Source organism: Cheilinus undulatus, linkage group 14, assembly GCF_018320785.1.
Source record: "Cheilinus undulatus linkage group 14, ASM1832078v1, whole genome shotgun sequence".
Taxonomy (NCBI): Eukaryota; Metazoa; Chordata; class Actinopteri; order Labriformes; family Labridae; genus Cheilinus; species Cheilinus undulatus.
The window spans coordinates 9,763,880-9,788,288 of record NC_054878.1 but is presented as its reverse complement, the minus strand read 5'-3'; the positions used below and the strand labels follow the sequence as shown (position 1 = coordinate 9,788,288).

General features: G+C 39.2%; 1 protein-coding gene across 2 annotated transcripts in view; it reads left to right on the top strand.

Annotated features, from left to right (window-relative positions):
- Positions 1-24,409, top strand: part of cenpe (centromere protein E) — a 39,818-nt gene that overhangs the window by 8,895 nt on the left and 6,514 nt on the right. For both annotated transcript variants that reach the window (XM_041804581.1, XM_041804580.1), the window contains exons 18-48: positions 50-217; positions 336-410; positions 632-700; positions 2,672-2,803; positions 3,311-3,488; positions 3,940-4,094; positions 4,180-4,452; positions 4,576-4,722; positions 5,228-5,389; positions 6,629-6,745; positions 7,688-7,855; positions 8,468-8,620; positions 9,180-9,263; positions 9,383-9,499; positions 10,670-10,786; positions 12,454-12,570; positions 12,926-13,147; positions 14,094-14,177; positions 15,877-15,960; positions 16,097-16,258; positions 16,726-17,085; positions 17,897-17,980; positions 18,089-18,205; positions 18,350-19,099; positions 19,626-19,700; positions 22,230-22,298; positions 22,532-22,657; positions 22,756-22,935; positions 23,045-23,254; positions 23,597-23,809; positions 24,128-24,331. In XM_041804581.1, coding sequence (XP_041660515.1) covers positions 50-217; positions 336-410; positions 632-700; positions 2,672-2,803; positions 3,311-3,488; positions 3,940-4,094; positions 4,180-4,452; positions 4,576-4,722; positions 5,228-5,389; positions 6,629-6,745; positions 7,688-7,855; positions 8,468-8,620; positions 9,180-9,263; positions 9,383-9,499; positions 10,670-10,786; positions 12,454-12,570; positions 12,926-13,147; positions 14,094-14,177; positions 15,877-15,960; positions 16,097-16,258; positions 16,726-17,085; positions 17,897-17,980; positions 18,089-18,205; positions 18,350-19,099; positions 19,626-19,700; positions 22,230-22,298; positions 22,532-22,657; positions 22,756-22,935; positions 23,045-23,254; positions 23,597-23,809; positions 24,128-24,331 — 5,172 coding nt within the window. The remainder of the gene's footprint in view (positions 1-49; positions 218-335; positions 411-631; positions 701-2,671; positions 2,804-3,310; positions 3,489-3,939; positions 4,095-4,179; positions 4,453-4,575; positions 4,723-5,227; positions 5,390-6,628; positions 6,746-7,687; positions 7,856-8,467; positions 8,621-9,179; positions 9,264-9,382; positions 9,500-10,669; positions 10,787-12,453; positions 12,571-12,925; positions 13,148-14,093; positions 14,178-15,876; positions 15,961-16,096; positions 16,259-16,725; positions 17,086-17,896; positions 17,981-18,088; positions 18,206-18,349; positions 19,100-19,625; positions 19,701-22,229; positions 22,299-22,531; positions 22,658-22,755; positions 22,936-23,044; positions 23,255-23,596; positions 23,810-24,127; positions 24,332-24,409) is intronic.

Below are 24,409 nucleotides of genomic sequence, written 5' to 3'. Positions count from 1 at the left end.
ATTTGAAGTGTTAGAGCTTGGTTTAAAGACTGACCTTGTTTGTCTGAAGGACATGATCGCTACAGAGCGGGACTACCTGAGGCAGGAGCTGGGGATGTTCATGGAGCAGATCGAGAGTCTGGAGAAAGAGAAAGCCACAATTTCAAAGGAGTTAGATGAGAGGAGAGAGACAGACGAGTTCAAAAGTCTGGAGGAGGAGTTCAGGAAGGAGCATGAGGTAAACAGATCAGTCATATTCAGATCTCACAGACCCAAGGACAGAAGAGTCCTTTTCTATTTAATGAAAATATTTCTGTGATATTTACACACTCAGTCTTCACTTTGTGCCTTCGCAGAATGAGCTGCAAAATGAAATCTCCAGCTTAAAGTCGGCGGTTGAAGCCGCTGAACTTCAGCGTCTGGAGCTTCAGGTTAGATGAAACTATCCAGCAGTACAAAATTAACAAAGTACATTTGAGTTTAAAAGTTTTTTAATGTATTCATCTGCTTATTTCAACAACTTTAGTAACCACAAATGTTTCTCCCTCACCCATTGAGTTTAAAGTCTGAATTTTCTTTATTTCTGTAACCATTGCAAAGAAGACGTGTGAACTAGCACTGTTTGTTAAATGCTCTTCACGTGTTTCTTCAGAAAAAACTAGAAGCTTTGTCTGAGGAGCTGAAGAAGAAAAGTGACTTTGCAGAGGAACTCCAGAACATGGTACGTGTAATTTCTGTCTGAAACTTTACACTTAAAATCATCAAGAAGTAGACCAATTTATAGTACATGTGATTAAAACACAGCAGCTGTGCACATGTAATATTAGCAGAAAGACAGCAGAAGCAAGAGGAACATGAAGAAGCAGGCAGATCCATGGTGTAAGGGATAAATATTTAATTGTGCTGTAGGACATCACAAAAGGAACCTGAAAAACATACAGATAAATACCATCATTTGGATCAGTGGTTCTCAACTGGTGGGTCGCAGGGCTGTTTTCAGTGGGTCGTGAACTGGTTCCTGGAAATAAAAAACGTCAAAATATCTACAAGTCTGAGGTTGGCATGTGTCCCCATTTCATTTTCCTCTGTTCTGCTGAACAAGAAATAAATTTTGGTTGATTTTTTTTTTAGATTTTGTCATAAGTTTTGTTATTTTGGATGGAAATATCTTCAAAAAAAAATTTTTATTATGGTGTATTATTTTTGAGGCTTTTAAAAATGTACCAAAATTTTCATTATAAATGCACAACAGACTGAAATGAAATGTTTGATTGCATGTCACCCTAAATTTTGACCCGTCTCTCTGTTAAGTCATGGGGTTTTTTTTCTCTCTAAGGCAGGGGTGTCTAACTCAATCACAACAGGGGCCAGATTCTGGATTCAGGTCTAACCTGAGGGCCTAACAGGGTCACCTTTTCAACCAGAAACTGTCAACCTCATTTCACCAGTAATAAAATATGAAAAAAAAAACTTTGCACTGATGATAAATGATTTTGAGATTTAAAAAGTAAAAAAAGATAAGTTCAAAGGCTCATAATCTGAGAAAAGTAAATGTATTATTTCTAAAAGGTCAAAACATGAAACTGAAACTGGAAAAATAAATATTTTTTATGTAAATATGTTATAAAGAAAGTCAAAATTATGAGTTTGAAAGGTAAAAATATGAAATACATTTTGTAATCATGAAATTTAGATCAAGATATGATTCGAGTTTTTAAATTGTGAGTCTAACAGGTCAAACTATGGGATTATGAAGTCAAAATAAGGAGTTGAAAATATGAGAGAAACAAAAGCAAAATAATTAGTTAAAAAGGTCAAAACCTGACTTAAAATTTTAAATTATGAATCTAAAAGCTAAAATTTTATATAAGAAGTCAAAATTATGAGTTTAAATGCTCAAAGTATGAAATAAAAAGTAAAAATCCCAAGTTTAAGTCTTTATTGTGAGATGCAAAATTGAAAATATGAAATTCAAACACACTTCAATTTATTTTTCCACATTCCTGACTTTTTTTCAAATTGTTTTTACTCCTTACTTTTTCAGATTTTATGACTTAACAAGGATATTTTAAATCATCATGGATAAGTTGGCATTTTTATACTTGAGGAAACTTGCATACTGATGGGCCAGTTATAACAGAAATGTCATATGATCTTGCAGGCCGGATTTGGCCACCGGGTCTTGAGTTTGACACCCCTGCTGTAAGGTCTATACTGCAACATTTTTCATCATATCAATTAAAAATAAAAACACAAATTTGAGTTGCAGTTCACACAAGGGAAGTGGTGGTGAGTCCTATGGGTGGACCAGCTGAGAACCACTGATTGAGAGGCTCTGTTGAAGGAAAAAATTGCAATGAGTATGGTTTTGGAAAGCTCAGCCAATTGCTAACAGGTAGTTTGTCTCTGTAGGACAACTTGTCTTCTTCAGGCAAACAGTTCAAATAATTGGAGAAGGCGTTCAGCTGGTCCAGGACGCCCTGATTTGAACTGACCGCAGGCTACCGCTAACTCTCTGCTACCAAAACACAGAAGTTCAGATCTCACCTTTTACTCAGTATAGTCTGGTTTTTAGACCGTCTGTAGTGTTCTTTAATCCTGTGGGTTAGATTGTTAGAATAACAGTTAAAATTATTGTTAACTTGTTTGGAAAAGTATTTAAGTATCAAAAATGTTTACTTTGATTCTGCAGAGCGGTAAGGATTTGGTGCAGGAGGTGGCGAAGCTTCGTCGCTCCCTAGACGACGCTGAAGGGGTCAGCAGAGACACCAAGAAGGACTGGGCTCACCTGCGCAGCCAGAACATCGCTCTGGAGGAGGCCAACGTATGTGGAGTCAAAATATTTACACCTTTTGATCAAACAATCCACAAAAAATACACAATCGCATCTGTTTGAAACCAATCAGGAGAAATTTGTTTGATGGGTTGTTTGCTTTCATCCCTGTACAGCTAGTAACGTACATAGTAAAGCTATAAGATTGCTAAATCAGTTATGTACTGTCAGATGTGACAACGCCTGAAATCTATGGCTCATGTCATTTTTAAGGTCAAAAATGTGGTTGTAGTTAGTTTCAATGCAGTTTTGTGCCTGTATACCAGAAAGTTTATGAAGTATGAGCAGACATCAATATATTGTATTTTTTCCATGATGACAAGTAAATTTTGGCTGTTATTTTTAGATCTAGACTGATTTTAGGCTTTGGATACCCCCTTCGGTAACCAAACTGAGGCTTTGTCCAAAACCCTGAAAATCACTGATCTGCATTTAAATAAAGAAGACCTTTACCTGTGTTGTTATTGTTGTCATCTTATTTTGTATTTTTCTCTCCAGGTTTCTCTGGCCAAAAACCATGAGAAGATGGAGGCTGAGGTGAAAAGTCTGCGCTCCCAGCTCGAGGCAGAGAAATCCCATTTCAGACAGATGCAGAGCGATCTGCAGAGAGAGCTGAACGTTGTCTTTGATGAGAACACAAAGCTCACCACACTGCTGGACGGCAAAGTCCCAAAGAGTGAGTTTGAACTTGGTGTTTTTAAAGATTAACTTGACAAATCTGAAGTGCACACTGCTGTAAGAGAAATTGCTAAAATATGAACCAATAAGAGACAGCGGTCTAAAAGTTTTTGCTGCATGCACCCTCTAGCTGACTGTTTAGATTAGCCAAGTTTGCAGCGTGCAGCATCGCCGATGAAAAATAGCTGGACATGTTACACATTCTCCTTTTGCCCGTTGCCTACTCGCACCAGCAGGCTTTGCAGCTTCAGTCGGGAATGAGGCCATAAAGATTACAGCATCATTTAAAACATGCATTAGTTCTGATCTGCTGATCATTTATTTTTAATGAAAAAAAAAACATCCATGTGAGTAAAACTTTGTTTTGAGCTGTCAGAAGCATGTTTGGTGGGGTTTTTTTGGGGCTTTCTAGTCTGCAAAATCTGAAGTGAGATTTTCTGTGTTTGAAGATTTGATTGACAGCGTGGAGCTGGAGAGAACCGTAGCCAACCTGAACAAAGAGTTGACAGCGTCTCGTGAGGTGGAGGTAACCCTCACAGCCCAGCTGGAGGAGCTAGCTCATTTACGGACTCTTCCAGACAAAGTGGACCATCTCATGCAGCAGGTCAGCCCACCAAAGCATCATCTTTTGACTGATTTTTTTCCACAGAGCTCTGCAGAAATCTCAAGGTGTCATTGTTTGGTTCCAGGTGTGTGAGCTGACAGAAGAGCTGTGTGCCACTCAGACTCAAAGAGACGGACTGATGTCGGCTCAGACTCAGAGTCAAGACGAGGCTCGGCAGCTCAGTGACGCCCTGCAGACGAGCCAGGAGGAGATCACGAACGTCCGGGCAGAGCTGAGTGCTGCAGTGCTGAAAGAGGAGCAGCTGTTGGAGCAGATGGAGCTGCTGCGTCAAGTCCTGGAGAACTCTGAGGCTGAGAAAAGTCAGCTCAACTCTGCTGTCGAAGAGAAACACTCAAAGGTGAGCGGTGGAAAAAATTACTACAGTACCACTGCCTGGATCTCAGTTGAGGTTCATATTTAAAATGGACTGTTTTCAGGTTTAATGTCATTTCAAAAAATCATGGTTAAATACATTTTACAGCTGACAGAGAGTGAAGAGCAGAGAGAATCGCTGACACAGAAACTGAGCGAGATGCAGCAGCTGGTAAAAGATCTGGAGGAGAAACTCGCTGACAGTGAAGTTTCCAGAGCCACAGAGGAGGAGATCAGCAAAGAACTCCAAGAACAAGTATGACACTCAGTTCATTTATATAAAGCTAAAAAAGTCAAAATTTTTTCAGTCCGACTAAAACTGGACTTTTAAAATGCATGCAAACGTGTTTGAATGAAATCGTATTGAATCATAACCAAATATTCAGCCATTTCCAGACATTAAGAATACTTGAATTGATTCTATATATTACATTATATACATTTACATTTACATTTATACCACTCAGAAGGAACAAAATTAAATTTTTCAGAAGAGGTGGCGACTCAAATATTTCATTTAGGATTTTTTTTTTTTTTTTTTTCACACCTGCAGCTTTCTTAACGTTTGACCTATTTTTAGCTGTCCCAGCAAATTCCTCCTCCTACTGATTACAAAATCCTTTCTGCATCGTTATTTAAGACAAGCTCATTCGGTTTCCTCTGTTTTCTCCAATTTAACAATTCCCTCCAAAATTGTGTTTGATACTATTGAGAGGTTAATTAGTTAAATTAACCAGGTTTGTTTATTTGGACTATCACAGCTGAACCAGCTGACTGAGGAGCTCCAGGTCGTCCAAGCAGAGAAAGACGCTCTCCTGAATGATGGAGCTCAGAGTTCAGCAGAGGAGACGGAGAAGCTGCTCCGTACTGTGACGGCAGAGAGAGAAGAGCTTAGGACTGAACTGCAGAAACACGAGGAGATGGTGAGAAACAATATCTGTTCATCCTGTTATTTCATGAGGATTTTGACTGATTGATCAAGGTTTTGTAATCAGTATTGCACATGAAACTTGGTGTAATATAGCTCTAATATATTTCTTTAAATGCCACTATTATTTGTCATTTTTGTAGCCATTTTTGTACTTTTTTGCCCATTTTTGACATTTAAAACCTATTTTTGACACTTTCTAACCCCTTTTCACCTCTTTCTGTGCCTGTTTTGCCACTTTTAACCCATTTTTTGTCACCATTTTAACTGTTCCCGATCCTTGCTCTGCCTGTGTTTGCCACTAATAACCCATTTTTGTCACTTTATATCAGTTTTTGACATTTAAAACCTTTTTTTGACACTTTCTCTGCCTTTCACACTTTCACCATATAACCCATTTTTTACCACTTTTTCTGCTGGTTTTCAATACTTTTTAACCCTTTCCACCATGTTTTACACCCATTTTTCTGTTTAGGTTGTCCAATTTTCCTCATTTTCTTGCATACTGACATTTGTTCACATCATGGCTAAGTGATGGAGTCTGACACTTCTTCCAAATGATTTAGTTTAATGTGCCTATCCTACCTAAGGAAGTTTATCCTCTTTTGAGAAAAGCGGTTGACATTTTGAAAAAGGTTGGATACTAAAGCATGAATAAATTAAAATTCCATTATCACAGCTTAATTTTTCAATGGACCATGATTTTCTTGACCTCCATGGGCCCCCATTCAGCTTGGCCCCAAAAGGCTTTCCCCTTTATTCCCCTCTTATGGGTGGCCTTGATCAGAATATAATATTTGTCACAGTGGTGTTAAAATCTTCAAAAAGCCACCACATTCAGTGTTTATGGCACAAATTTTTCTCCTCAGCTGTCTGATTTTTTATCAGCTGACTTGTGTCCATTCAAAGCTGCGTTCATGATGTATGCTTTCACAAACAACAAAATGATGCAGATAGAAATAAGAATGTAGTCTGGAGAGCATTTATAGAGTTTTTGTGACAGATGTTACTGTGTCCTTGCCCATAATACCACAACATATTATCAGTGCTGTTTGGGTTACCTTTAGGTTTTGGATTCTTAGTCATTTGGCATTTCATAAACAATATCTATCAGATAATTTAGTTTCCAAATCTCCTTATGTTCAGCTTCTTCTGCTACCAGTGTTGTGTGATCTATGTTTTATTTTTGAACTAAACCAGCTGCTCTTATTTGTTTTTATTCACTTTTTTTCAGGCTGCAGAGGCACAAACTCTTCTTCAGTCTCTTCAGACCGAGCTGCAGGAGCGTCAGGAGCAGAAGTCCGATTTAGAGAAGCTCTATGAGCAGAAAGAGTCTGAATTAGGAGGACGTGTGAGTTAAATATTTCTGAAGCTGGTTTGTTGTCTGTGGACTTATTATCTATGTTTACACGTGGGACATGTATTTGATCCAGTTAGAACCATTGTGGTTAGGGATTTTCAAAGTTCATGTTTATATGGGCACTAAAAAGTGATTTGATATAACATGTTAAAGTGTGCATCAAACATTTAAGCGGAATTAAAGCATTTAGGCAGAATGCACAGGGATTCAACTCACTAACAAAGCGGACAACAGCAGCAGCAGCAAATAATCGCCCTGGTATCAATTAAGTACTACCAATCAGCTACGAGTTTCTTTTCATTGGCATATGTCAACATTTTTCTCCTTAGTGAGATCCAGTTTGATTAGAATTTTAATCCCACTTTGTGTTATTATTTTCACAAATTTTTGGGAACGAAATTAGGGTTACGGACTCTGCCCGTGTTGTAAACAAACCCCTCTCCTCGATTCATCCCCTTGCTGTGCAACAGATGTAATTCTGCTCTTCTCTCACATCTGTAATGATGGAACCTATATCAAGTGAACCTATATCACGAACAGCAAGCGATCCTTCCTCTTCCTCTGTTGCACTCCCAAATTAAACTGAAGCTCAGTGGTAGGAAACTTCTGCAGTCACTGAATACAGGGACAGTGATGAGCTGCAGGATGACAGTTTAAGAGATAAGCGGGCATGAAGATTAACCTCAACCAGGAAGACACAATAGGAACAAATGTGAGCGTGGACGCTGATGGAAATAACAATCAGCATAACCCACCGCTTTCTTTCTGATTAAATTTCCTTCAAAATAAGGTGAATTAGATCAGAATCCTGATTTTCATGGTTATATGATGCATTTTCATCCAGATCAGGCTTTTATTTTGGATTATTTATGTCCATGTAAACACTGTCATTGCTTCTGCTATAAATGTATTATTTAAAAATCTTCCCCACAGATTGAGAGTCTGTCAGCGGAGCTTCAGGGTGTTCAAGTGGAGAGAGAGACTCTGCTGACCGGAGCTCAGACGTCTGCTGAGGAGAGGGAGAAGCTGCTGTTGGCCTTGTCCTCGCTCACCGAGGAGAGAGATCAGCTCAAGATGGATATGCAGGAAAATGTGGAGATGGTGCGTGGCCCAGGTTTCCTGTGGATCCTTACAAAGTTTTAAAAAATCTTGAAATGGATATTAAAATTCAAGGTCATACCAGATAATTCTTTTTTTAACTTGCAAGAGGTGTTACATTTTTTGGTTGCACTTTATCAAACCTACATGGCCTTCTTAGCTGTTTTTACCTTTCTTTTATTTAAATTAATCCTTAAGTGCATGTTGATGTTTATGTGATTATTTATGCCAATAAAAGCAGAATTTATGGTGGGTTGTTACAGGAATATTTACAAAGTGCTTATTATTGAAAAAAGGAAGGAAAGTGAAGAGAAATTTGTTTTTAAGATAAAAACAATAACGAATAGTTGGTGGACATGTACTCTGGGCCATGATAAGAAAAAACTCTTAAACTTGGGTCAGTGGGAATTCAAGCCTTAAATCCCCAGAAAAAATATGTAACGACACAGTTCAAAAGTAGTGTTAATTTTTCTAATTTTGGGTTTCAAAATTCTCAAATTCAATGTTTAAAAGGGTGCAGCGACCCTGGTATGACTGCTATCTGTCCAGATTTTAAAATGCATGGATTTCTCCGCATGTCATTATCCAAACTAAAACTCTTTCCTCTCTTAACAGATGATTGAGAATCAGGAAGAGCTGAGGACGGCCTTGGAGAGAAATAATCAACAGAAGGAATTGATCAAACAGCTGGAGGCTGCAAAAACATCCAAACATGAGGATCCTCCTCCCTCTGACACCAGCGCACAGCTGGAGGAGCTGCAAACACAAGTAAGACTTTCTAAAGACATCAGAGAAACCATTTGAGTGCTCAACAATCCAAAGTACAAATATGAGTACTTAATAATACAATAGCTGTTCTTATAATTATTTTAAAAGTTTGTTTTGTTTTCACCAGATGTTGTTAATTCCTCCTCTTTTTATCATTGCATACTTTCCATTCTTCTTTGCTTTTTCATATGAACAAATTCCTGACAACTCCAATTTGACTACATCCTCATATTATGAGAAAAAGCAGGCTAACCTCATACTTTAAAATGAGTACAGGATCTGCAATGTTAAATGAGTATGAGTACTTAGGCTGATACTGGTATCAGTATCTGTGCAATACTAGTGTCAGCTTAGACAATTCTGTCTATTTTATGGTTTTAGTGAGAAGATGAGTCTTAAAACTTTCTCCTTGAGAGGGAAGCTGTATTTGTTGGGTCATATTTTAAAGATTCTATTTACTGGGAAGAAAAACGTTCTAAAGTTAGTATTATTCTTGGTAAATCTGACAGAAAAAAATATTTGAGTCATGTCAAACTAAAATGTCTGTTTTCTTTTACAGAAGGAACAACTTCAGGCAGAACTTCAGACCCTCAGAGATCAAAAGAGCCGACTGGAAGAAGATCTGCAGAGAAATGTGGAGACGGTTAGAAAGTTTTGTATTTTTTTTTTTTCTAAACAGCCTGTGCTCAATAAAATCCAGCATGTTTCAGTCTCACATGGATAACTGTAAACATTTTAAATTTTTTCTTCTCTAATTTTCAGGCTGCAGAGACTCAAAGTCTTTTAGATTCACTTCAACTGCAGCTTCAGGAGCAGAATCAAAGAAACAGCGACTTGGAGACACTGAGTCAAGAGAGACAGACTGAGCTAGAACAACAGGTGTGTTTTTTTCTATTCCACTGTAGCTCTACAGCTATGCCTCTCACTTCATTAGTACTTCATCACCTTAAGCCTGGCACTCTAAAACGCACTTTTAAAGTTTTAACTGATTTCTTTAATGTGAGACCCCACACATGATGACATATCATGACAGATTTAACTTTTGTGTTTTCATATAATGTGGTGTGAAATGACACAACACACCACAAGCTAACTGATTAATTCAGCAACAACCAGAGTCTTCACTCTCAAAACTCAAAATCTCATGTGGTTAAGTGTGATTTTAGAGTAAACAAGCTGAATGCACTAGCTGTGAGCTCTAATGCAGTAGTAGTTTCAGTCCCAACTAGGGCTGGGCAATTAATCGCAAATTAGATTAAATCACAATATGGCCTGCTGCAATTTTCAAATCGCAGACATTGCAATATTTCTCTAACTTGAAATGTGTTAAAATACCAGGTTGATAAATCATTTTTTTGCAGTGGCAGAGATTTTATGCACATTATGCAACCATTCAAGTGTGATTCTTTAATGATGGTTTACAAAAATCTTCCCTTTTTGTGTTTTATGTGTTTTTCTTAATCAACATGAATGACATAAAATGATAATGCTCTTAAACAAAGCAAATGACATCACATTTGTAATACAAGCAAAAACAGTTAGCTCATTCTGTCTGAAACTAATAAAGCCTAGCGTTACTTCACAAAAGTCATACCCCAGCTGCGATCAGCTGGTAGCCAGCCTCACCTCCCCCACCCAAGCTGCTTCCTTTATAGCTTAAAGCTTGTTGCACCCCTCATATTCAGATGCTTCGGAAATAATGTCATTGTTTTCAACACATGGTCTCATTTATGGAATTAATTGTCGAAAAACAGATAAGATTAACCCAAGAATAATCACATATTAAATTGTAATATTTGGGGAAAATCACAATTAGATTATTTTTGCGAATCGTTCAGCCCTAGTTCCAGCTCCTCTCTTTGTCAGCTGGAAGATAGAAACACACTCCTGCAAGTCACCTAAACTTTCCAAACTAGTCGTTTACTGAAACGTTGCCAGCTTTTTGATGCCATCAGTCTTGAAAACAATGTGCCATGTTTTTCATGTGGTATTGAAATGCATATAAGAATAGAAATGTTTGACAGCTCTGCCTATGCTTTATTTTTTTAGCTTGCAGAGACCGAGCGTCGTCTGCTTTCTCTTGAAGAGGAGCTCCAGCAGGAGAAACAAAATAACTCCAATCAGATGAACCTCTGTGAGCACAAGGAGTCAGACATAGACCAAAAAGTGAGTTTAAACTTTCAGTTAGAGTATTTTTAAAGGATCCTCAATAGTCAACGTTCTGCTGTCATGATATCCAGGTTTTCTAATACAGATACAAGTCAACTAAAATCAAGGGGTGTAAGAGTTCACTGTTTTAAAGTCAACGTTTGTTAAGTTGTTGGTACGGTAATTGAGGTAGATGCTATGGTGGCCCTGAAGGCCAACATGATTAATACTTCAAAAGTGCAAAATAAATTTCACAAAACACAAAAATATTCACAGAACACAAAATATATTTCATGAAACCAGAAAGGGTAGGACCCTGGTACTTGTCTCTGATTGGACGAAACCCAAGTCATTTCTTGTTTCCATTGGATACCACAATAGCCGATGCAGCGCAAAATTTAAAGTGTTTACCAGGAGGGAAGAGGACACTGAGCTGATAAGGCAATACTTTAACAAGGGGCATACATATCGTGTGATTCTTGAAATGCTCTCTGCGTATCTACACATTACTGTGTCACTCTTGAATGTCATCTCCGGTATGTCACGTCCCAGCAGCTCGGATAATATTTCCCCTCCTAACGATATTTAATGAAGAATATCTGCTATTTTTTGTGTTTTTTGTGTTTTGCACTTTTGAAATATTAATCCTCTTGGCCTTCAGGGCCACCATAAGAACAGTCCAGAATTTCTTGTTCTTAACTGGGAATGTGAAAACCTTCTTTGGACATATAGTCCAGCATCGACAGTTCAGGATCTCTAGCCTCCTTAGTTTATTTTTCACATTTATTGGAAATTTTAAAAATGACAATAATTAAATACATTACATTTAAATGAAGAATAATTCTGTAACTTCCTGCAAAAAGATCTTCAATACATAAAGATACTGAAATAAATTATGCATGTACATGGTTGTTTATTTGCACATATTCCTTTAATGCGAAAAATTCTCAGCCGACCTTGAACACATCATAATATAACCAAAAATTAGCTGATTGAATGAGCTAATTGATAGCTTTCCAGCCGATTTCAGCACTGACTTCAGTTTTGGATTAATTTATTAACTGATAGGACCCTCTACAAAGTTTGGGAGCACTTTTCCCTTTGAACCGGGAATAATGTGGCTGTTACTGTCATTTCCTGTGGTTGTGTGGTTTCCAGGACCATGTGGGTTGTGCTCCCGTTTTTCCCATCAGTGTCGGAGCTTAGTTCAGCATGTTTTTGTTTAGTACACGTCTATACCGTACCGAGAGGTCCATACAGAATCTGTAAGGTACAAAAATGCATAGCTAAACACCCCTACTAAAATCTTATCCTATCATAACCTGTTTTGATTCTGTGGCTGTGAAAACAGAAGTTCTAGGCACCCAGAGGTGGATTTGTTAATTTTTAATTACCAAAACATTTCTGCCAAATTCATTCAGACTGTCTAAGTTGTGCAGTTTTTTCATTAAAGGCTGAAGTATACTTGCTGTTAACCCTATGAAGAAAAACTGATCAAATCCACAGTTATTCACATGTATTGTGTGTCAGTCAGTACATTTACATGCAATCTATGCTAAGGCCGTTTCATAAGTCTACTGTTGTCCTAGTTTACAAGCACAAAGGCAGAGTTGTTTTCTTGATTGAAGTTTGGCTGCATCTGCTGTAAATAACTTAAAATGTAAAACTTTTTCTTCGATTTTCAGGCTGCAGAGACTCAAAGTCTATTAGATTCACTTCAACTGCAGCTTCAGGAGCAGAACCAAAGAAACAGCGACCTGAAGACACTGAGTCAAGAGAGACAGGCTCAGATGGAACAACAGGTCTGTTTCTGTGGTCATATTTCTTGATTTAGTTTGGCTGTATCTGTTGTGTCTGGAAAATAAGCACAAATTTACAGCTCCATATATTTAGTTTATACAGTTTTCTACACTTAACATTTGGTATAAATGAAATGCAAACCACCCTTCATGCTTGAATCTTCATGAGACCAAAAATATCTGAGAAACATCAGTGTTTGTCAACATAGGTTTTCTGCTTAAGATTTGACACCATTAAACATAAAAATTTTTGGGATTGTATTGTTTTCAGTCATGGTGTTGGGAAAAGTCTCAAAAACCCACAAGACAGAAACCCTTCATTTAATGAGTGTTTTTGTGGATCTCTCCATTCAAACAGATGAAGACTCTATCAGAGCAGCTCACAGCTGCCCTAGCAGAGCGGGATGCCGCGCTGTTGGACGAGAAGACTAGCTGTCAGAGCTCCTCGGAGGAGATAGTGAAGCTGCAGGACAGAGTGGCGTCTCTCAGCGAGGACAGAGATCAGCTGCAGGAGACTCTGGAGGCTCTCAGACAGGAGAAGCAGCAGCTCAGGGAGGAGATGGAAGAAAGGATGGAGATGGTATGCTTATACTTTCCTAAAACAGTTCATAGAAACAGTTCTGCAAGATCCTTTTCATTTCACAAAAATTGTGTCAGATTTCTGGGGAACAAAGTGCTGCTTATTTTTTTTCACAGCATCTAAAACATGTTTTAAACAGAGTCAAGAGAAGAGAGTCAAGTCATCTCAATTATGCTAATTCCTATTTTAGAACAGAATTCCTCTTGCCAAAAAAATCCTTGTTTGTTCTCTCCAAATGTTTGAGTTTTTTGCCCGTAGTCAGATCTAGTTGGTTGTATCATGAGTCCAGTTCACACCAAAGAATTTTCTTTATTTTTATTTCTTTTTTTTTTTTAAGATTTATTTTTGGGCTTTTTCGTGCCTTTATTAGAGAGAGGACAGTGGATAGAGTCAGAGAGCGGGGAGAGACATGCAGGAAATAGTGCCACAGGCCGGATTCGAACCTGGGTCGCCTGTGTACATGGTGCACACCTTAACCACTCGACTACCGGTGCACCCCCACACCAGAGATTTTTATGCAAAGAGGCCCATTTAGAGTGCTGCAGGAGACTTTAACAGCTGTATGAACTGAGCTATTGCAGCTCAGATCAAGCCAGGTTTGAAAAGCCAACAACAGCTGAATTTAGAACGCTGAAGCAGATAAATATTAAATCTTTCCAACTGTAGACACCGCTGTCTGACTTCCTAGTTTCCTCCTCACTAAATAGGCTGAAATTAGATGGGCTTTAAGGGCAATAAACAGAAACTGAATTGGGAACAAGGACGATGCTGCCATTTGACTTCACTAGCCAGAGTGAATTTTTCTCATTTTCTCTAAATGTATAAATCTAGGGTTCCTCTTTGTTTGACAAACACATTAAAGACACTGCTGTTAATCTAATGAGGTCAATATGTTTTAAAATGCAGACAAATCAATTGTCTTAAAGTTCTTTCTTTCTGTGTTTAGATGCAGGTTGAGTTGCAGCAGCAGCAGTTCAGCTCTGAGCCTCGTTCACTAAGAGAAGAACAGGATGCTCAACAACTCCTGCAGGTCAGATCTCATAACTAAAACTCTCATTACAACACTACAGTGACTTTTTTAACTGTCACAAGTGTTGATTTATGTCTGTGCATACTAGACGACATTATGTATGCAAGAGGACATGCACCCATGCATTTTATTTGGCTCCGTTCTCCCAGGATAAAGAGCTTCAGCTGTTTTCTTGGGATCATGAGAATGAGAGGGTATTTTATTCTACAATGCAATCCATAAAAATGCATTTTTTTGTTTGGATGAGCATTTGAAAATTAATCTGCTTGAGCAGTGCTTCCTAAAGGGCTGCAACTCTCATGTGGGCCTCTGAGGTACCACAGGTGGCTCTAGAGAGGTCATATACAATAAATTAAAACCATTCCTTTTTTTTAATCTTAAATTGTGTTTGGATTTTAGAACTGGTGTTAAATATTGACAGTAATTTTGTTCCTCCAGTTGCCTCCTTATTATCAGAAAATAGTATTTTTCAAGACATTTACATTATTTGAAAAGAATCTGCGGAGTCACAAAGTACATTTAAAGAGATGAATATTAGAAGAGAAAATGGCCTGTTTTGAAATATTTTGCAACTACACAAATGCTTTTGGTTGCATTAATGTCTCTAAAAACTCAATGTCGGCATTAAATTCTCTGTTTATGGTGGAAAAAATACGAAGGTAAATAAACAGTCTCACATACCTTCAGAAAGTATTCAGACCCCTTCACTTTTTTCAGTTTCATCATGTTGCAGTCCGATGCTACAGTTGTTTAAATTCATGTTTTCTCCCATTAATCTACATGCAGTAACCCATAATGTCACAGTGAAAACAGAATTTAAAAGTGTTTTGATAATCTGTTAAAAAGAAAAAACTGAAATATCATGTTGACATCAGTGTTCAGGCCCTTTACTCAGTACTTAGATGAAGCACCTTTGGCAGCAATTACAGCCTCTATGATGCAACAAGCTCAGCACACCTGGATTGGGGGATTTTCTGCCTTTCTTCTTTGCAAATCCTCTTAAGCTCAGCCAGGTTGGATGGGGGCCGTCAGTGGACAAAAATTTTCAGGTCTCTCCAGAAATGCTTGGTAGGGTTCAAGTCAGAGCTCTGGATGGGCCACTCTAGGACATTCACAAAGTTGTCCCTAAACCACTCTTTGTGCTAAGGGTCATCGTCATTTTAGAAGATGAAAACACCCCAACAGCATGATGCTGCCACCACCATGCTTCCCCAGATCTGTGCCTGTCAACAATCCAGTCTCTGAGCTCTGCAGGCACTTCCTTTGACCTCATGGCTTGGTTTACTCTGATATGCATTGTAAGCTGTGAGGCCTTCTATAGAGAGATGTGTGCATTCTCAAATCATGTCAAGTCAATTCACTTTATCACAGGTGGACTCCAGTCAAGGTGTAGAAACATCTCAGCAACGATCCTGAGAAATGGGAGCAACCTAAGCTAAATTTACAGTGTTGTTTCAAATGGTCTGAATCCTTATATCAGTGTGATATTTCAGTTTTTTTTATTTTTAGTAAACTTGCAAAATTTCTGTTTTCACTATGGAGCAGTGAGTGTAGATTAATGAGAGAAAAAGTGTATTTAAACACCTGTAGCATCAGGCTACAACATAACAAAATTGAAAAAGGTGAATGGGGTCTGAATATTTTCTGTATAGTCATATGAGGGGTAATTTGTACTGTTTTGTTGCTGTGTATTATTCAGATCCAACAGCTGGAGGAAAATTTGGAGAAATCACAGCAGGAGATGAACCAGCTGAAGTCTGACCTCCAGGAAAATGTTGAGCAGGTGAGTCAATCATATTTAAAAGTATTAATATACTTTGGAGGACGTGGCATTTAAAAATCAGTTCAAGAACTCTATTTGTTATGGTGAATGGAAATCTTCTCCCCTTTAAATCATCTGTGTCTCTGATGTCTGTTAGATGATTGAGACCCAGGAGGAGCTGAGGGTCTCTCAGGAGAAGATCAGAGGCCTGCAGGATGAGATCGATGTGATGAGGAGGGAGAAGTCCGAGCTGGAGAGCAACCAGAGCAACGGGATTGATAAGGAGACAATACTTAAGATTCAGGAGCTCCGAAACCAGGTGTGACACATCTTCATTAAAGAAAGAAAAAAAAAAACAAATTATCCCGCTTTTGCTCCCTAAGACCAAGCAGACAATATGATTTCAAGCTGATACTGGAAAAATTGTGTCAGATTATGAGTTTACACCTTGCAACCAAACAGTACAAAGCCTTGCAAAAGCTCAATCAGTTTCATAAATTTGCATTTGAGAGGAATGACTCCATTAAACATTAAAGCCAAACTCATTTAAATGTTTCTTTACAGAACTTTGCAAAAGCTTGCATGCAGTTTTAACTGTGTGCAGGAGTTTCCCCACAGTTTTGATCACTGGATATGAGAAATTACCTCAAATTGGGGGCTGAGGATGTCTTAATTTTGTTGTGGTATCAAAGCACATATTTAAGATATTCTTACTTCAAAACTAACTGGTTAAAAATTGACATATTCACTCAATGAACAAAATTTTATCATCTATCTGTCCCTCAGATCCAGACTGTAGCTGAGCAGCTGCAGAATGTAGAATCAGAGAGAGACGCACTGCTGCAGGAGAGGACGGCTGAGTCTCAGACCCACAGTGAAGACAGAGATCAGCTTCAGGATAGAGTGGCGTCTCTGAGCGAGGACAGAGATCAGCTGCAGAATAGAGTGGCGTCCCTCAGCGAAGACAGAGATCAGCTGCAGAATAGAGTGGCGTCTCTCAGTGAAGACCGAGATCAGCTGCAGGACAGAGTGGCGTCTCTCAGCGAGGACAGAGATCAGCTGCAGGAGACTCTGGAGGCTCTTAGACATGGGAAACAGCAGCTCAAGGAGGAGATGGAGGACAGGATGGACGCTCTACAGACTGAGGTTTATTTAAATCACTTCATTTTTTTGTTCTTTCAAATGGGGGAATTTTTTATTCTCAACTTTTCCATCCAGCTTCCTTGTAAAATTTCCAAGGAATTCTAGTGGAGTCTGTGTGAACAGCAGCTGATGCTTTAATCATACAGCCAGAGTTTTTAGGCATTAACAATGAAATGAGTTCCTACTACCCATTCTGCAGCCACCTGTATAGGCTACATATTTGAGGCTGTCATGTCAAAAGCATGTGTAGGAAACAGGCCTTTTGTTGTGATTCTCAGGCAGATAAAACATGCATTTTGAGTGGAAAGCTGACACAGAAAACTACAGATTTAATCAGGTTGGATTGCTGAGTATTTTTTTCACAATATAAAGTTAGAAGGAATCCAAAGTCAATAGCCCATCATATAACAGAGAGCGGGCCTCATAAAAAAAAAACAACAACAACAAACAAAAACAAAACCCACTCACAATGTCATGACGGTAGATATTGTTGTGCAGTGCAGAGTAAGACGTGTTTAATCTCTTTATTAAATGCCAACATCAGATCGACTAAATTCCCTGTGATCAACCAAATTCTTAACGATCAATTAATCAATCATCGATTACTTGTTCCCATATTGAGTAATGACTGAAAAGGCACAGGCACAAGCAAACTGCTTATAAAAGCCAGTATATATCCATGAATATATCCATGATATACAATCATGATTTTAGGCTTTTACTTAAACTCCCAGTCCCCTTTGCAACCATCTCTTGTATTGTGTTGGAAAAAATATGATCCAAATGAAGAACAAGCCTGTTTTTTCTTGTCCAGGTTGCACAGCTGAACATGACTGTGCAGACTTTGATGGAGAAGAAGAGTGAGCTGGAGGAAGAGCTGCAGCAGAACATGAACACGGTGAGACAACAGCAGTCTGAGCTGATAGTTTGAATGAATGGTCCAGTCATGTTTTTTACATGCTTTGTTTGTGAATTTGGCTAACAAAATCTGACTCTTTGTTTCTAGGCGTCTACCACACAAGAGCTCCTGAAATCAGTCCAAGAGGAGCTGCAGGAACAAAAGGAAATGAACTCTAAACTGGAGAAAGAGAGTCAGGAGAAGGAAAGCACTTTAGACAAACAGGTAAGTTCTTAAACTTGGCATCTGAATTCCCATAATACATTTAAGTTAAAGTCACTGCAAGGTCAAAATGAGGCGTTGCTCTGTTAAGAAATAGCCAAAAATGAGCCTTCAAAGGCATATATGGTATGTTTCCTCTTTTTACAGATGAAAACACTTACAGAGGAGCTGCAGACTGTTTCAGCAGAGAGAGACAACCAGATTAAAACTCTGTCAGAGCAGCTCACAGCCACCCTAGCAGAGAGGGACACCATGCTGTTCGAGAAGGAGACGAGCTGTCTGAGCTCCTCGGAGGAGATGGAGAAACTGCAGCAGAGAGTGGCATCTCTGAGCGAAGACAGAGATCAGCTGCAGGATAGAGTGGCGTCTCTGAGCCAGGACAGAGATCAGCTGCAGGATAGAGTGGCATCTCTGAGCCAGGACAGAGATCAGCTGCAGGATAGAGTGGCGTCTCTGAGCCAGGACAGAGATCAGGTGCAGGATAGAGTGGCATCTCTGAGCCAGGACAGAGATCAGCTGCAGGATAGAGTGGCGTCTCTGAGCCAGAACAGAGATCAGCTGCAGGACAGAGTGGCATCTCTGAGCCAGGACAGAGATCAGCTGCAGGACAGAGTGGCATCTCTGAGCCAGGACAGAGATCAGCTGCAGGACAGAGTGGCATCTCTGAGCCAGGATAGGGATCAGCTGCAGGACAGAGTGGCATCTCTGAGCCAGGACAGAGATCAGCTGCAGGACAGAGTGGCGTCTCTGAGTGAAGACAGAGATCAGCTGCAGGATAGAGTGGCGTCTCTGAGCCAAGACAGAGATCAGCTGCAGGAGACGCTCGAGGCCCTCAGGCATGAGAAGCAGCAGCTCCTACAGAGCATGGAGGACAGGATTGAAGCACTTCTGTCTGAGGTTTGTTTCAGACAGATTTTACTCTGTTTTTTCTTCAGAAAGAACCTTGAACTTTCATCCCCTAAGATCTACTTTTGAGGATGCCAAAATGTGTTTACGGACCTTGTGTGTTTGCATTTTTCCCCACACAATGAAAAACTAAACAAAATTTGTAAAATTACATTGCAGAAGCTTGCAAAAGTTTTAAATGCATATTTAGCCCTTGACTGCACAACGTCAATTAAGTATAGGACAGTATATTTGGTACAATATCAGAACAACAGGACAATATTAGCCTTCTGTTTGCATCTTGTCTATGTTACACTGAGGGGCTAAAACATATTTATAAAACAAAACATATTTTATACATGTTTTTAACAAACATAAGTCCTCTCTCTAAAGACAGGCATACGCAGTATGATTTCAGACTTTCCATCACAACTTTTCTACAACTGTACAGCGTATGCCTGCTTGAAGAAGTTTCTTTAAAGTGTTTTTTCTGGTCTACTGTTGTTTCCATGCGTCTAATATTCCACTTTTTCTTCAGATCTCGGCCTTGCAGGGGAAACTGAGCGAGCTGGAGGCTGAACGAGAAGAGAAAGAGGCCCAGCTGCAACAACAAGTATGTCTGTATCATTTAGTTGAGAGTTTATCTTTGCATTAAGAGGAAAAACATTTCAGGATCACATTATACCAGTCATGTTTCTCAGAATTGATGACTGTAAATGTTTAGGACAGAGAGTAATAACTAGAAATACACTCACATGTCCTAACTTACATCACCAACAGATGCTTAGAACAAAAGGTCAGTTGTAGCTGAGTTTAAAGTGAAGGTCAATTAAAGCATCTTAATTATTTCTGATTATGCTATTAATTTCAGAATAGATTATATAAACCAGATTTGGCATGGAAATTAAGTATTTGACAAACATTGTTTAAAACATCGTAGAAGGAAACCATACTGACAGTGATCTTTGAAACCTGCTGCTGTTGTTTCTGTTATATTCCTGTCTAGGGATGGAGAAACCAGTCCCAGTCCATATTTTTCAAAAACTTGATAATTGATAACATTTTAGCTTATCGGTGGTGCCGTTGAATGTGACAGGCTCTCTACTGTAACGCCATTTTATGCTATCGCTGGTGCAAAATGTTGTGCTGATGCTTGAGAGAAACAAAAGATGGCACCATTGCTGCGAGAAGCATGAACTCATCACACTGGCTTCAGCTTAAGGACAATTTTCTTCTCATCTGCTCAGATCAGCACTAAAAAGGATAAAAGTTTATTAGTAGACTTAACGAGCTGAAAGAAGGTTATATATAGTAGGTTCAAAATTGTTGGTAGGCTTCCGTTAAAGAAAAATAAACCCACAGTGGTCACCGAAATAACTTGAAACTGATAAAAGTAATAATAAATTGAAATGTAATGAAAATTAACTCATGAATATCAGACATTGCTTTTGAATTGTTGCTCAACAGAATAATAATTTAAAAACAAAAAAAAAAAACTAATGAAACTGACCTGGACAAAAATGATGGTACCCCTAGAAAAGACTGAAAATTATTTGACCATAGGGACATGTTGAACTAAGGTGTGTCCTGTAATTAGCATCACAGGTGTCTTCAAACTTACAATCAGTCAGTCTGCCTATTTAAAGGGTGAATAGTAGTCACTGTGCTGTTTGGTGACATGGTGTGTACCACACTGAACAGGGACCACAGAAAGCTAAGGAGACGGTTGTCCCAGGAGATTAGAAAGAAAATGATAGACAAGTATGTTAAAGGTAAAGGCTATAAGACCATCTCCAAGCAGCTCGATGTTCCTGTGAGTACAGCTGACCATATTATTCATTAGTTTAAGGTCCAGAGGACTTTACCCAACCTCCCCAGACATGGCCACAAGAGGAGAGTTGATGACAAATTGAAGAGACAATTTTTACCAAGGATAACCAAAGAGCCCAGAACAAGTTCCAAAGAGATTCAAGGTGAACTCCAAGCTGAAGCTGCATCAGTGTCAGAACACACCATCTGTATCTGTTTTAGCCAAAATGGACTTAACAGAAGACGACTGAGGAAGACTCCACTGTTGAAAGAAAATCGTAAAAGCCAGACTGGAATTTGCCAAAATGCCTGTTTACAAGCCACAAAGCTTCTGGGAGAAAGTCCTTTGGACAGATGAGACAAAACTGGAGCTTTCTGATAAGTCACATCACAGATGCAAAAATGAAGCATCCAAAGAAAAGAGCACTGTAGCTACTGTCAAACATGGAGGAGGCTTGGTTATGTTCTGGGGCTGCTTTGCTGCATCTGGCACAGGGTGTTTTGAATCTGTGCAGGGTATTTATTTTTTTATTTAACCTTTATTTAACCAGGAGAACAACCTCGAGATTAAAAATCTCTTTTTCAAGAGTGTCCTGGCCAAGACAGCAGCAGCACAGTCAAAGTTACAGATGAACAACGAGTTAACATAGGTCTGAGTCCCAGGTCATGGGTCCTCCAACAGGATAATGACCCAAAAACACACAGAGCTAAAAACTGTCAAGAATGGCTAAGAACAAAACATCGGACTATTCTGACGTGGCCTTCTATTAGCCCTGATCTAAATCCTGTTGAACATCTGTGGAAGGAGCTGAAAAACATGCAGTCTGGAGTAGGCATCCTTCAAACCTGAGACAGCTGGAGCAGTTTGCTCATGAGGAGCGGGCCAAAACACCTGGGACAGGTGCAGAAGTCTCATTAAGAGTTACAGAAACCGCTTGATTGTAGTGATTGCCTCAAAAGGTTGTGCAACAAAATATTAAGTTAAGGGTACCATCATGTTTCATGGCCAGCTTCAAGTTATTTCAGTGGCCATTGTGGGTTTTTCTGTCTTTAACATGTGGGTACCAACAATTTTGTCCACATGTTAATAAAATATCAGGATGAATTCAAATGTCGCATCATGAGAATGAAAATTCAAGCTCTGAAACTCTACTTATACTCTTTTAGAAATTAACTTTCATTATTTTGTCTTTCTGCCAAAAAGAAAAATAGAAATTTCATTTAGGACTGGGGTTGATAAAGACTGTTGATAAGGGTACCAATATTAATGAAAATTAAAGCTCTTCATGCGCATTCCTGTCATGACTGAGTTTTTCTGTGCACGTGTTTTCAGGTGCAGCAGCTTGAGAGAAAGCTCAGAGTGTCTCTGGAAAAACACACTGAAGCTGACAGCTCACAGCAGGTATGTTTGTTGATGTGTTATTAAGGAAAATCAATTAATTGTACAGTACTAGTCCAGGCACAGAAGCTGCTCTAGTGCTGGTATAAGTGAAATTACTTGAACTTTAACAAGTTTATCCTGCTCCTTTTCTTTGTCCTGAACACTATTATTAAGACTGTATCTAAATTTCCCTTTTTTCCATAGTGAATTTAAGTTGAAGAGTGTTTTTTTATTATTATTCCCTTCTCTTTCAGCTGCTTAATGAAGCAAACAAAACCATTTCAGCTCTAAAAGATCAGCTGAGCAGTTTGGATCAGAGCAGCAGCAGGCCCAGAGAGTCTGCAGCGTCACGGCTGCAGGAGTCCACCGATCAACTTCAGGTAAACTTCACCTGTAAATATTTCATCTAACCAGCAGCGGAGAAGCAAACATCACAGTTCAGCATAATTCTGACAATGCTTCTCTCGTATCATTTTAGGAATGGTTCAGAAAGTTCCAGCTCCTGATCGACATGGGTTCCAACTATAACTCTGCAGCGCTCAACCTCTCGCCGAGCCGGGACGACTGTCGGGTCGCTCTGCCAAAATCCGTCATGGACGCCTACAAATCCGTCTCTCAGCTGGAACAGCACGCCGAGCAGGCTTTGTTGAAAATCATCGTAAGTTCAAACAGACTTTGTTTTCGATGGTTTAATATTCCTAGACACATGGATTTCATAAAGAGAGTGTTTCTATTCTGGTGTCATAACATGCTGTCTACTTTCTCAGGATGAACTATATGTGAAAATCCAGGACTACAGGACTCTGTTTGAAGAGCTGGTGAAGAAAGATCTAGATGTTTTTGAGGAGAGACGGCTACAGGACGTGTTGCTGTGCAGAGCTCAGGCTCCCACATACTCTCTGAATGACGAGGACTTCAGCGCACTGTGGGAACAGAGACTGACCGAGCTGCTGGACAAGAGGAAGCTCTACCTGCAGGTGAGCTATGCTGTTAATCCTTGTTTGGGTCTAAATGACTGACACATGTATCCTAAAAGCTGCCCGATGGTTTCAGAGAGTGGCACATGTATGATACAGACAGACAAAATTTCCTCCTCACCTTTTCCAAAGCTGCTGGTTTGATTTTGTTAATCTGATCATGTATTTAGATGAGAAACATGCCTGTCGTTTCAACTTGGCACTCTTTTAGGATATCTTGGTCTTCATTAGAGTCAATGTTATCCATTATAAGACCTGGATCATTTATACCAATGATTTTTGCACTTTTAGTTTCTTTCTCCCAGATTAATCTTCTAACGCTCTGATTGGCTGTTTTTGCAGAAAATGGAGTTCGTATGGGGGAAACTGTTTGCCAACATGAAGTCATTCCGCAGCGGGGTAAACACTGAAATCACAGAGAGGGAGCGCTACTTCGCGCAACTGGAGGCCGCATTAGGCAAGAAGCCGCGCAACCACAGGGAGCTGGAAGCCATCCTGAGCCGAGAGCAGGACAAGAAAACTGCAATGATTCACAGCAGTAAGACCACTCTGCAGGTAACCACTCCAGAATCTGATGACAACACACTTTTGGTCAACTTCCTGTTATGTAGTTTTGGTTATTTCTGTTTGAATTGTTCTCAGATATTTTAGCTGTTTTTATGTGTATGTATATACCTACATAGTAGGTATATTTCTGTTTACATTTACTTGAACTGGAGGGTGAGCGATATGGAAACAGTTTTTATGGCAGGATTACAGTCTTGTTTTAACACCATTGTTTTTCATTAAAATGACATATTGTATATAATTTGAAACCACACTAATAATCTTCCTTGGTGTTCATATGTGTCATTGCTCTTTTGCCCCTTGCAGGCCATCATTGATGAACACAGTGGTCTGTTTGCGGAGATGAAATTGCTGCAGACTCAGGCAAACTCTCAGCTCAGGGAAGAGAAAAGCAGAAGATCGACTCTGCTGCTGCCACTGGAGGGCGCGCCGTTGAAAACAGAGCCAACACTCCTAAAAGAGAATCAGCAGCTTGTTCTTCAGCTCCAGCAAACGAAGGAAAGAGTCCAGGTATGTGATTCCAGGTTTCCTGATGGGGAATGTGACTTTCTTATTTTATTTTATCCCATTCTTGTTTTTAAATAGATA